Here is a 14421-nt window from a genome sequence, read left to right on the forward strand (position 1 = left end):
ATCATGTCATATTATTTAAGCCTGTTATAACAAGTCCTTATATCTTGAGCTTTGCCAAATGTGACATAGCCCTTATGCCATCCATTTAATAGGAACTTAAACTCCTTTTAGAGTAGAATGCGTCAGCTCTGGGCCTGCCCTGAAGGACCTCACACCCCCAGACAATACCCTTCCAGAATAACCAGTTATTAAAAAGAGAGCATTCTCCAAATGATCCGCAGTAGAATCATTTCATTTAGATTGTTCACCAGAGCAGAGGCACAATGACCAACCTCCCCCCATTTTCTAGGAATCAAGCCGTGTTTTGAGTTGGGAAAGTTTGTCCATAAAGTCTCTCTCTCTCCTGAGTGCTGTTTCTAGATCTATTGAACAAAGGCTTTGTGACACATCCAGTATGGTTACTTCCCTAATGGCTCCCTATTCCCTCCCTAGTGTGCTACTTTATACCTGGGCCCATAAGGGAAGTGTAGTGAATTGGTTGCTAGATCTTTTGAACAAAGGCATTTGGTTTTATCAGTCAGATGTATGACGGTAGACAGAGTACAGTATGTCTGCTTCCCAAATGGCTCCCTATACCCAACCCTAGCTTCATGACCACATCCTGGTTCAACCCTAATCCACAACCCTAACCCTAGCTTCATGACCACATCCTGGTTCAACCCTAACCCTAGCTTCATGACCACATCCTGGTTCAACCATAACCCTAGCTTCATGACCACATCCTGGTTCAACCATAACCCTAGCTTCATGACCACATCCTGGTTCAACCATAACCCTAGCTTCATGACCACATCCTGGTTCAACCATAACCTTAGCTTCATGACCACATCCTGGTTCAACCATAACCTTAGCTTCATGACCACATCCTGGTTCAAACATAACCCTAGCTTCATGACCACATCCTGGTTCAAACATAACTCTAGCTTCATGACCACATCCTGGTTCAACTCTAACCCTAGCTTCATGACCACATCCTGGTTCAACCATAACCCTAGCTTCATGACCACATCCTGGTTCAACCATAACCCTAGCTTCATGACCTTCATGACATCCTGGTTCAACCATAACCCTAGCTTCATGACCACATCCTGGTTCAACCATAACTCTAGCTTCATGACCACATCCTGGTTCAACCATAACCTAGCTTTCATCCTGGTTCAACCATAACCTTAGCTTCATGACCACATCCTGGTTCAAACATAACCCTAGCTTCATGACCACATCCTGGTTCAAACATAACTCTAGCTTCATGACCACATCCTGGTTCAACTCTAACCCTAGCTTCATGACCACATCCTGGTTCAACCCTAACTATAGCTTCATGGGGACAGGGTGCCACTTGGATCCCACACTGAATATGCACCTCAAAGCTCTCTGTGACTGTATGGAAATGGCCAATGATGACAACAAAGCATTCAGTGTGGTTGACATGGTGATCCAGTGGACCAGTCACTCACTCAGACTAAACTTACTGTGACTGTCATTGTCTGGCTGGTTCCCGACAATGACAGTAGGCAGGTTTGGTCTGCCAGTGAGTTGTTGACTATAAATATAGTGCACTACTGAGAGTGAGAGGGCACAATGACACACCCCTCCATGCACACATGTGGCTCTTCTTGACTCTCTCAGGTGGGCCTGTGGCAGCCATAGGGTAGTTAGCATGCAGCCCATCCTCTGGGGGGGGGGGTAGTGGGTTGGCATATTGACCCCTAGATAGATGTCCCTGGGTCTTTTTAAATTAACTCTGTCTTTTACCTTTTTTAATGTGATTCATTGTTCACACATGCAGTTACTCCAGCTGTCGGTGAGATCCTTCCGCCGGGAACAGTAGAGAGATGTGATGCATTAAAGACACATTCCATCATTCCACCTGCTGCAGTTTTACTAGCTACATTTACACAATGATTCCTGACTAAGTGTCTGAGGTAGCAGAGGACTTAAGCCTACAGTAGGTTTCTATGTTTCTGGGATAGTTGGCATTGCACAGCCTTGCCAGCCTAAGATCCATAGTATAGCCATACTAATTAATTAGATATGCTTGTATACTGTAACAGTACATGACTATGTCAAGGTACTTATGGTGCATATAGTAGGTAGTATATTATGCAGGAGGAAGTTGTACCAACTTATGAGTTACCAAGGGAATACGGTGGGCATGATGACAGAGTACAAGGAGTAAGAAATTGTGGTTACATTTTCCTTCACTAAAACCTCAACCGTCCATGCAATTAAAGTAGCACATTTCCCCTCAGGTTACAGTAGATCCCATGGGTATTGGGCTGGAAATTGCATTTCCACATTTTCTCATTTGCTTTGTCCTTCTTGGGTAATGAATACTGTGTATCCTCATCATGGCATAATGCTATCCTTTAAAGGTGTTTTATAAAGATGGATCTGTCTGTGAAGAAGGGACATATCCCTGGGCTGCACCAGGTGCTATAGATCTGTTGTGTGGCAACTATATTCACTCACTGAGCAATGAGTATCTGAAGAGGCTTCACAGTGTGAATAAACCCTGTGTATAATTATGCTGGTCTAGCAGAATAACTAGACTGAGATGTAAACAACCCTGAAATAACCTATGGTGATGATGAGTTCATAATCCATTCAGAGAGAATGTAACTGGGACGCAGAGAGACGGACAATTCACCCAAGAAAGAATAAAACGGTTCTATATGCCTGTTGTCTAACCCCTTTACCTCCCTTCTGTCTAGTTCTGAACTGTCTTTCTGTTTCTCTGTCTGTCCAATTTAAGGGCTTTATTGGCATGGGAAACATGTTTGCCAAAGAAAGTGAAATGGATAATATTTATTTTTTTAAATAACAGTAAACATTATACTTAGAGAATTTCCAAAAGAATAAAAACATTTTAAAAAGTACAAAATGGTAAATAAATAAATCATAAATATAGGTTAAATTTACAATGGTGTTTGTTCTTCACTGGTTGCCTTTTTTTTCTTCTTGTGGCAACAGGTCACAAATCTTGCTGCTGTGATTGGACACTGTGGTATTTCCCCCAATAGATATGGGAGTCTGTCTTTCTCTCTCTGACCACTAACCCGCCTCCTGTGTTGTCGTTTCAGATCCTGAGGATTACCAACCGCCCATATGGAAGTCTTACTGTAAGTGTCTGAAGTACTGTTTATCCACTGTAAAGTCTTGGTTGTCCACCAGGAATGTGGAACGCTAGAAGCCTAGTCATCATGGCCGCCAGGCTGCTGCATGTCACTACAAAGGACTCTTATATGTGATCCATATAAGGATATTAAAGCAGAAATACTCCTCTGTTACAGTTAGTGTGTACAGTAAGGCTTCTTGGGACACGCCATGCCTCAGCACAGCTTCCTGTTACTTCTCTCTCCTCTCCAGTCTTCTAACACTGGCTGAGAGATATTTTTAGAGCTCACCAGTGGAGGCTGCTGAGGGGAGGAAGGCTCTTAATAATGTCTGGAATGGAATGGTGTCCTACACAACCATGTTCATGATTCCATTCACTCCATTCCAGCCATTATTATGAGCCGTTCTCCCCTCAGCAGCCTCAACTGGAGCTCACTATGTCTTCATGTCCGTGGAAGACGACCCGTGTGTGTCCGTGGAAGACGACCCGTGTGTGTGTGTCCGTGGAAGACGACCCGTGTGTGTCCGTGGAAGACGACCCGTGTGTGTCCGTGGAAGACGACCCGTGTGTGTCCGTGGAAGACGACCCGTGTGTGTCCGTGGAAGACGACCCGTGTGTGTGTGTGTGTGTCCGTGGAAGACGGCCAGGTCTTGCTGGTTGTTGTGAGTTGTCCTGATTAAAACAAACTCAGTCAGGAGTCTGCCTCCTCCCGCATGGAAAGTCTGTTGTGGGGAAGATTCAGTACAGAGACTTAACCTGTTACACTACTCCCAATGCTGTTACATTACAACGAGGAAACAGCACTACTCCCAATGCTGTTACATTACAACGAGGAAACAACACTACTCCCAATGCTGTTACATTACAATGAGGAAACGGCACTACTCCCAATGCTGTTACATTACAACGAGGAAACAACACTACTCCCAATGCTGTTACATTACAATGAGGAAACAGCACTACTCCCAATGCTGTTACATTACAACGAGGAAACAGCACTACTCCCAATGCTGTTACATTACAACGAGGAAACGGCACTACTCCCAATGCTGTTACATTACAACGAGGAAACGGCACTACTCCCGATGCTGTGTTACATTACAATGATGAAACGGCACTACTCCCGATGCTGTGTTACATTACAACGAGGAAACGGCACTACTCCCGATGCTGTGTTACATTACAACGAGGAAACGGCACTACTCCCGATGCTGTGTTACATTACAACGAGGAAACGGCACTACTCCCGATGCTGTGTTACATTACAACGAGGAAACGGCACTACTCCCGATGCTGTGTTACATTACAACGAGGAAACGGCACTACTCCCGATGCTGTGTTACATTACAACGAGGAAACGGCACTACTCCCGATGCTGTGTTACATTACAACGAGGAAACGGCACTACTCCCGATGCTGTGTTACATTACAACGAGGAAACGGCACTACTCCCGATGCTGTGTTACATTACAACGAGGAAACGGCACTACTCCCGATGCTGTGTTACATTACAACGAGGAAACGGCACTACTCCCGATGCTGTGTTACATTACAACGAGGAAACGGCACTACTCCCGATGCTGTGTTACATTACAACGAGGAAACGGCACTACTCCCGATGCTGTGTTACATTACAACGAGGAAACGGCACTACTCCCGATGCTGTGTTACATTACAACGAGGAAACGGCACTACTCCCGATGCTGTGTTACATTACAACGAGGAAACGGCACTACTCCCGATGCTGTGTTACATTACAACGAGGAAACGGCACTACTCCCGATGCTGTGTTACATTACAACGAGGAAACGGCACTACTCCCGATGCTGTTACATTACAACGAGGAAACGGCACTACTCCCGATGCTGTTACATTACAACGAGGAAACGGCACTACTCCCGATGCTGTGTTACATTACAACGAGGAAACGGCACTACTCCCGATGCTGTGTTACATTACAACGAGGAAACGGCACTACTCCCGATGCTGTGTTACATTACAACGAGGAAACGGCACTACTCCCGATGCTGTGTTACATTACAACGAGGAAACGGCACTACTCCCGATGCTGTGTTACATTACAACGAGGAAACGGCACTACTCCCGATGCTGTGTTACATTACAACAATGAGGAAACGGCACTACTCCCGATGCTGTGTTACATTACAACGAGGAAACGGCACTACTCCCGATGCTGTGTTACATTACAACGAGGAAACGGCACTACTCCCGATGCTGTGTTACATTACAACGAGGAAACGGCACTACTCCCGATGCTGTGTTACATTACAACGAGGAAACGGCACTACTCGATGCTGTGTTACATTACAACGAGGAAACGGCACTCCCGATGCTGTGTTACATTACAACGAGGAAACGGCACTACTCCCGATGCTGTGTTACATTACAACGAGGAAACGGCACTACTCCCAATGCTGTTACATTACAACGAGGAAACGGCACTACTCCCGATGCTGTGTTACATTACAATGAGGAAGACAAAGACACTGTCTGTCTCTTCTAATCCTGTTTCGTCCAATATTCTTAGGATGCGTCCTCAAGTGGCACCCTGTTCCCTATTTAATGCATTACTTTTGCACCAAATATGTAAACATGTATAATATTGTGTTCTTCACCAATAATTCTGTTATAAAAAAGTAGTGCACTATGTATGGAGTAGGGTGCCACTTGGTACACACACTTAGTGTCATGCACATTCTTATTGCATCACATGAGTATAGTATAATCTGTGTCTACAGTAAAGCCCTTAGAATAGGTACATTACAGACAATAGGCCTCGTGTCCCCAGCTCAGCTGTGATGTATTATACTGTGGCAGTCTTAACCGTAGATGTGATTTAATCTTGCTCGCTACATGGTTTTTTTCTCCATTCCATTTTCAACAGTTTCACTGATTTACACCGAGCACTCAGTCTTTAAGTACACTTCATCCATGATGGCAGCTTGGCTCAGTGCTGCTGCTGCATATGTTACTGCGCTACTCTGACTGCGTCCCAAATTAAAGCCTATTTACTGTAGTACTTGGTTCTGGTCAAATATAGTGCACTATGTAGGGGAATAGGGTGACTTTGGGGATGCATACTGTCTCCCCATTGTGTCCCAGTACTGAGATTTAATAGTCACTGTTCGTATCCTGCACTAAGGCCCTAGACTAAAGTTATGTCCCAAATGGCACCCTATTCTCTATATAGTACACTATGGGTCCTGATCTAAAGTACTGCACTACCTAGGGAATAGGGTGCCATTTGGGATGTATCCCTCTGTAATATTCATTGACATTCACACAGAGGGTTTGGTGATGTATGGGACCTGTCATATAAACCACTGAGAGACATTAGCCCGTGGATATCTTCGACTTCGCTAACAGCTCCTGGTGTTCCTACTGTTCCTTGTTGACTTTGCTCTGAGTTCGGCTAAAAGTGAGCCAGCCATCTTTGATTCATACTGTCAGTGGCCATACAGAGACTGTATGCTGCATGTCCAATATTAGAGCAACTATAACCTTCTAACTTCCTAACGGACAGTTTTAACTCCTCAGAATCTAGTGCCCCTTCCAAGTCTGCTGGGACCACTGCACACAAACATGTTCCATGGTTAAAAATAGTGTTGTACATGTCGCATGTGACAGTGAGCTGCAAGAGGACTGCATTGGGGCGTTATTAATAATTGTGTAACTCAAATAAATGATTAGACATCTGCTTGAACATATATGGCAAGGCCAGTAACTTGTCAGGTGGATGGATTATCTTGGCAAAGGAGGAATGCTCACTCACAGGGATGTAAACAAATTTGTGCACAAAATGTTTGAAAAATAATCTGGACCGGCCTGGTAGCTGTGGAGTGAAAATGGGACTTAAAGGAGATGAATACATTGGGGATGGCTGGACTGTAGTGGGACTGTATGTCCAGCTGATGACCCCATACAGTGACGAATGAAGACGTTACTGAACTTTATTGTCCCATAGGGAAATAATGCATGAATTAGTGTCTGTGTGTGAAACGGTCTACAGTCTACGTAAACGGAGCTGAAGGAGGTCTGTTTGTGTTGCTGTCTACGTAGTCTTTGTTCCGTCTGAATTTTTGCAAGTCGACGCGAAACGGACTACCGTTGGCTCAGTTTCCGTAGACTGTGTTGCGTCCTTAAGGCTGTGTAAGTCTGGAAGCGTACATATCGTGGCCTCAGCAGTGCAGCCATTCTAATGCTGAATACGATGCTTTTTACTTGACAGTCCATGTTTGTCTCTAACAGTGTACCGGCTCCAGCAGGAAGCTCCTCGGCCCAAGAGGATGACCTGCCCGCAGGAGGTCAGCACTGCACCTCTTTAAAGATGATAAGCTTACACCATATAGACTACAGTATTTTATGATGCCTGATCTGTTGTGATAATGTGACGAACATTCTGATAAGAAAACGACAATGTGGTAAATGATTAGTTTATCTCTAATCTGGTAGTGAATGGTAAAGAGGTCCGGCAATTGGCAGAATGAAAGAGGGAGAGTCACACAGAGCAAACTAGAATGCTATTTGGCCCTAAACAGAGAGTACAGTGGCAGAATACCTGACCTGGATCTCAACAGAAGACAGGCTATGTGCTCACTGCCCACAAAATGAGGTGGAAACTGAGCTGCACTTCCTAACCTCCTGCCAAATGTATGACCATATTAGAGTGACACATTTCCCTCAGATTACACAAACTCACAAAGAATTTGAAAACAAATCCAATTTTGATAAACTCCCATATCTACTGGGTGAAATACCACAGTGTGCCATCACAGCAGCAAGATTTGTGACCTGTTGCCACAAGAAAAGGGCAACCAGTGTAGAACAAACACCATTGTAAATACAACCTATATTTATTTCCCTTTTGGACATTAACTATTTGCATATCATTACAACTATATATATATATATATATATATATATTATATACCATTTGAATTTAAAAAAATAAAAAAACAACTTGAGTTTAATGTTTACTGTACGTTAGTTTTTCACTTTCACTTCATTTTTGCTTTGGCAATGTGAACATATGTTTCCCATGCCAATAAAGCTCCTTAAATTGAAATTAAATGGAATTGGCAGAGAGACACAGACGGGCAGAGAGAGACAGACAGAAAGCAATAAATATCTGTTCCCCAACAGACACAGACATCCTTTATGAAACATGTATCCTTCTTGGCCAAGCCATCGAAGTGACCTTTCAACTGACTATGTCTCTGTCAGCCAATGTATCTTTTCTCTTTCCTCTGGATTTTCAGATGGACACCAGACCCAAATATTACGGCAGAGAGTGAGTAGTGAGACTGACTTTGTGATTTTCATCCATGTTCTAATACAGCTGCTGGGGAGACTGGCTCTAGCTGTGTGATTTATCATTAACGTCAAGCTCTACATGTGCTTAGGGTGTTGAAGGTGTGTGTGTCCGTGTGTGTGCAAGAGGATGGAGATAATTGAGTGTTAAATCCAGAGGGACAGAGACCTCAAGGTCCGTAGACAAGTCCACAGCACTGACGGGAGACTTGTGGTCGGCACTGACGGGAGACTTGTGGGCACTGACGGGAGACTTGTGGTCGGCACTGACGGGAGACTTGTGGTCGGCACTGACGGGAGACTTGCGGTCGGCACTGACGGGAGACTTGCGGTCGGCACTGACGGGTGACTTGCGGTCGGCACTGACGGGTGACTTGCGGAGGCGACGGGTGACTTGCGGTCGGCACTGACGGGAGACTTGCGGTCGGCACTGACGGGAGACTTGTGCGGTCGGCACTGACGGGAGACTTGCGGTCGGCACTGACGGGAGACTTGCGGTCGGCACTGACGGGAGACTTGCGGTCGGCACTGACGGGAGACTTGCGGTCGGCACTGACGGGAGACTTGCGGTCGGCACTGACGGGAGACTTGCGGTCGGCACTGACGGGAGACTTGCGGTCGGCACTGACGGGAGACTTGCGGTCGGCACTGACGGGAGACTTGCGGTCGGCACTGACGGGAGACTTGCGGTCGGCACTGACGGGAGACTTGCGGTCGGCACTGACGGGAGACTTGGCGGTCGGCACTGACGGGAGACTTGCGGTCGGCACTGACGGGAGACTGCGGTGGCACTGACGGGAGACTTGCGGTCGGCACTGACGGGAGACTTGCGGTCGGCACTGACGGGAGACTTGCGGTCGGCACTGACGGGAGACTTGCGGTCGGCACTGACGGGAGACTTGCGGTCGGCACTGACGGGAGACTTGCGGTCGGCACTGACGGGAGACTTGCGGTCGGCACTGACGGGAGACTTGCGGTCGGCACTGACGGGAGACTTGCGGTCGGCACTGACGGGAGACTTGCGGTCGGCACTGACGGGAGGCTTGCGGTCGGCACTGACCTGGGAGGCTTGGTCGGCACTGACGGGAGGCTTGCGGTCGGCACTGAGGGAGGCTTGCGGTCGGCACTGACGGGAGGATGCGGTCGGCACTGACCGGGAGGCTTGCGGTGGCACTGACGGGAGGCTTGCGGTCGGCACTGACGGGAGGCAAGATGGGGCACTGACGGGAGGCTGGAGGGAGGCGCTGACGGGAGACTTGAGGGAGGCGCTGACGGGAGACTTGTGGCTCTCTCAAGGTTCCATGGCATGCTATCCAGAGAGTCTGCAGATGAGCTACTGGGAGGAGCAGAGGGGGCTTACCTTGTCAGAGAGAGCCAGAGACAGCCAGGGACACACACCTTGGCCTTAAGGTACTGTACACAGTACACACACATTTACTTACTAAACGCTCTCCCCACCCACCCACTCGCTCTACCTCTCTCTCCCCAGGTTTGGGCACCAGACCCTGAACTACAGACTGTTCTATGATGGGAAGCACTTTGTGGGGGAGAAGCGCTTTGAGACGGTCCATGACCTGGTGACGGATGGCCTCATCACCCTGTACATCGAGACCAAGGCAGCAGAGTACATCGCCAAGATGACCACCAACCCCATCTATGAACACCTGGGCTACACATCCCTGCTGAAGGACAAGATGGGGCACCGGCTGAGCCGGAGACGCACTGAACCCCATAGGGTCACCTTCCAGAGAGAGGACAGGAAGGTGAGGTACATCGCTTTGACATTCTTTAGGTAACAAAGTGCTGTGAAAAGTGACTTTGGTGATGACATTGGTGGGGGTGGTGACATTGGGGGTGGTGACATTGGGGGTGGTGACAATTGGGGGTGGTACAATTGGGGGTGGTGACATTGGGGATGGTGGGGGTGGTGGTGACATTGGGGGGGTGGTGGTGACATTGGGGGGGGTGGTGGTGACATTGGGGATGGTGGTGACATTGGGGGTGGTGGGGGTGGGGTGGTGACATTGGGGATGGTGGGGGTGGGGAAGGTGACATTGGGGATGGTGGGGGTGGTGACATTGGGGATGGTGACATTGGGGATGGGTGGGGATGGTGACATTGGGGATGGTGGGGATGGTGACATTGGGGATGGTGACATTGGGGATGGTGACATTGGGGATGGTGACATTGGGGATGGTGACATTGGGGATGGTGGGGATGGTGACATTGGGGATGGTGGGGATGGTGACATTGGGGATGGTGGGGATGGTGACAGTGGGGATGGTGACATTGGGGATGATGGGGATGGTGGGGGTGGTGACATTGGGGATGATGGGGATGGTGACATTGGGGATGATGGGGGTGGTGACATTGGGGATGATGGGGGTGGTGACATTGGGGGTGGTGCCATTGGGGGTGGTTGTGGTGACATTGATTCTCTCCCATAGCACCAGATTAACTATGTATTAACATGCTACATCTACTACTGTTGTGTTTCCTGACTATAGTTGTGACCTTCTTAGGAACAACTCTGGGCCTTAGCTATGGACTGTAACAGACCAGAGTTTTTCCTGGTCACGCCACACGGTCTGGAAAAACTCCTGTCCCTAAAACATGTTCATTACCTTCTACTCTATCAGCATCTGCAGTAAGGATGGAGTTTTTCATTATGTAATTGTTTCTCATGAGAAAGAGACATTTAGTGTCTCTGCAGGGGGGTGTTTCCTTCCTGACATCACCTCTCATTAAAGGTCATGAGGACCAACAGGACTGGGATGTTATTCTGTAACAGACAGACACTGTTCTAGGGCTATAGATGAATCACACATTTCACACCATTTGTTCTCATCAACTAACTGCTGAAGGATATTGACTGTCTGTGACTCATTATATTAGCCGATGTGAAATGCTTTCATTCTACTGTGACGTTCTAGGGTGTTGGCAATTCCCACATCTCACCACTAGGTGGCAACCGGACCAAGCCATAGCATATCAACAGCACATTTCACACTTAGCTGTGATTGGAAATGTTATTTTTCTTCAGTCTTTGACTGTTAAACATGGTAAAATCACAAAGCTTTTCTTTCATCCATGTTTGGTTGGGTGAAGTTGTCTTGACATTCTGCTCTGTTCCTCTCATACCAGCCACACACCCCTGGTGCTTCTTGGAATATTGAACAAATCATTTAGTTCTGATAAACAGTATCCCTCCCAAATGTCACAATATTTCCTATGTAGTGCACTACCTTTTCCCTGGTAAAAGTAATGCCCTGTATGGGGAATAGGGTGCCATCTGGGACGCACATGGGTCTCCATCAGTCGTCTGACAGCAACAAGGCAGTTCTGCCCGAGTCAGTGGCGTTGCAAGGCGTCCGTTTCCTCTCCGCTCCTTTCCAACACCCACCAGCGCTGTGCTATTCATGTCACTGTCTGTCCACTAGAGTTAGAGTGAAGGGGACAGAGAGCCTTAAGCCCTTACTGCAGGAGGCGGCTCTATCCCTGCGGGAGGCGGCTCTATCCCTGCGGGAGGCGGCTCTATCCCTGCGGGAGGCGGCTCTATGCCTGCGGGGAGGCGGGCTCTATGCCTGCGGGGAGGCGGCTCTATGCCTGCGGGGAGGCGGCTCTATGCCTGCGGGGAGGCGGGCTCTATGCCTGCGGGGAGGCGGCTCTATGCCTGCGGGGAGGCGGGCTCTATGCCTGCGGGGAGGCGGGCTCTATGCCTGCGGGGGGCGGCTCTATGCCCGGGGAGGCGGGCTCTATGCCTGCGGGGAGGCGGGCTCTATGCCTGCGGGGAGGCGGGCTCTATGCCCTGCGGGGAGGCGGGCTCTATGCCTGCGGGGAGGCGGGCTCTATGCCTGCGGGGAGGCGGGCTCTATGCCTGCGGGGAGGCGGGCTCTATGCCTGCGGGGAGGCGGGCTCTTAACTTGGTCAGTAGTTCATGGATTCTGACGGATTCCAACACATTCAGAGATGAATCCTTAACATAAAACTAAACCCCTCCAGGAGGAGTCTCCATAGCATGGTCTGTATTTCTGTCAGGAAACATACAGGACCTGATATACAGAAAGTACATGTACTAGGGTATTTGGTCTGGTCAAGTACAGACTGTCTGACCTTGTATAGTATTTTGGGGGGGGTTACCAGCAGACATGTGAGTGGATATCTAGAGCATGTTTTGACACCAGACTGCCAGCCTATCAGTCAGTAATGTCAGAGTGTCTGTAAAAATGTGCTGTTTTGAGTGTCACACTTCGATCTGTCAAGCTTAGGTTATGTCCCAACTGGCACCCTATTCCCTAGACAATGCTCTACTTTTGACCAGAGCCCTATGAGTCCTGATCAAAAGTAGAGCACTAAAGAGGTGCCATTTGGGATGCAGTCTTGGAAACCATGATGAGTTGGGCCAATGACAGGTCTCCTGATTTTAGGCTTTCAGTGTTGGACAAACACCTGCCAGTCTGTCATGTCCCAAAAAAAGCAGGAGGTCAAAGTGTAGTCCTCCTGTTTCCTCTCTTCTACGTCCCAAATGACACCCTATTCCTTTTATAGTGCACTACCTTTGACCAGGGCCTATAGGGCTCTGGTCAAAAGTAATGTACTAAGTAGGGAATAGGTTGTCATTTGGGATGTAGCATATGTCCCTATGGAGTGGAGCCAGGCTTGTTCGAATGGCCTGTATCTTTACTGACTTTAGTTAACACTGCACTATAATACTCTGTCCAGTATCAGTCTGTATCTTTACTGACTTTAGTTAACACTGCACTATAATACTCTGTCCAGTATCAGTCTGTATCTTTACTGACTTTAGTTAACACTGTACTATAATACTCTGTCCAGTATCAGTCTGTATCTTTACTGACTTTAGTTAACACTGTACTATAATACTCTGTCCAGTATCAGCCTGTGTTTTCAGACACACAGTAGCTATAGTAAACATGCTCCCTCACATACTGTCTTTACTCTCTCTTGTAAATCCTCATTCATGTGTGTGTGTGTGTGTGTGTGTGTACATTCCTCCTGGAGGGGGAGGGGAAGAGACTCACTCAACCTGTCTGGTGACCTGCTGTGTGTCAGCCTCCTCGGTTCACACGGCTCAATGTGTCTGTGTACTTGTGCTGGGAGTTGCCACAGTGGCCAAACTCCTGCCAGTTTCCTCCTATAACAGCTTCCCAAATGGCACCCTATACCCTCTGGTCCCTCAGGGCTTTGGTCAAAAGAAGTGCACTATGCAGGAAATGGGGAGCCGTTTGAGACTCACTACTGGTTTAATGTAACTGGTGCTGGAGGGGAGATGGAAGAAGGTGATCAATGCATTTCTAGTCTATGTTCTGGTCCTAGTTCTATAATGTCAGGTTAGCCTGCTTGGATATTATTCTGAGGTTATAGTAGTTTGTTTGTTTTTGGAAGTTTAATGACCTCGTCCTTGAGCAACCTGTTAGTCTGTTGGAAACAACATGATCTATAAAGATGGCGTTGGGAAATAATTGAGCTACTACAATAAAGATTTTCTACAGTAGCTACATACTTAGTAAAAGGCAGAAGGCTTTCAACGTCGATCTGTCATACTTCCAGACACAGGCAGACCTGTTTTAATTGGCACTGTACGTTTTCCTTTCACTACACTTTCTGAATAGTAAAACAGACTATCACTGACTACATCCCCATTCACGTCTATGTTTGGATGAAATTGTATGAGATGGTGTGTTTTTGTTTGGACGGTTATCTGACCTTACAGAAAGAAAGACACTAGTGTTATTTTCTATTTTCCCATGATCCTCTGTTCTCCCCACTGTGTCTGCTCAGCTGCACCCACACAGTGAATAAGAGCCTGGCTGCTGAAAAGAAACCAGGGCCTTTTTTAAATGTATTTTATTCTAAACTCTTCTCTGAGACAAGAAGCCATCTGCCTCGAGGGAAAAAGACCATAACCGTCACACACACACACACACACACACACACACACACACACACAC

General features: G+C 47.5%; 1 protein-coding gene across 1 annotated transcript in view; it reads left to right on the plus strand.

Annotated features, from left to right (window-relative positions):
- The window catches only part of chn2 (chimerin 2), a 48942-nt gene that overhangs the window by 14677 nt on the left and 19844 nt on the right, over positions 1 to 14421 (plus strand). The window contains exons 2-6 of the mRNA XM_042318512.1: positions 3084 to 3122; positions 7388 to 7443; positions 8398 to 8429; positions 9746 to 9859; positions 9939 to 10212. Coding sequence (XP_042174446.1) covers positions 3084 to 3122; positions 7388 to 7443; positions 8398 to 8429; positions 9746 to 9859; positions 9939 to 10212 — 515 coding nt within the window. The remainder of the gene's footprint in view (positions 1 to 3083; positions 3123 to 7387; positions 7444 to 8397; positions 8430 to 9745; positions 9860 to 9938; positions 10213 to 14421) is intronic.

The sequence above is a fragment of the Oncorhynchus tshawytscha genome, unplaced genomic scaffold (genome assembly GCF_018296145.1).
Source record: "Oncorhynchus tshawytscha isolate Ot180627B unplaced genomic scaffold, Otsh_v2.0 Un_contig_4572_pilon_pilon, whole genome shotgun sequence".
Lineage (NCBI taxonomy): Eukaryota > Metazoa > Chordata > Actinopteri > Salmoniformes > Salmonidae > Oncorhynchus > Oncorhynchus tshawytscha.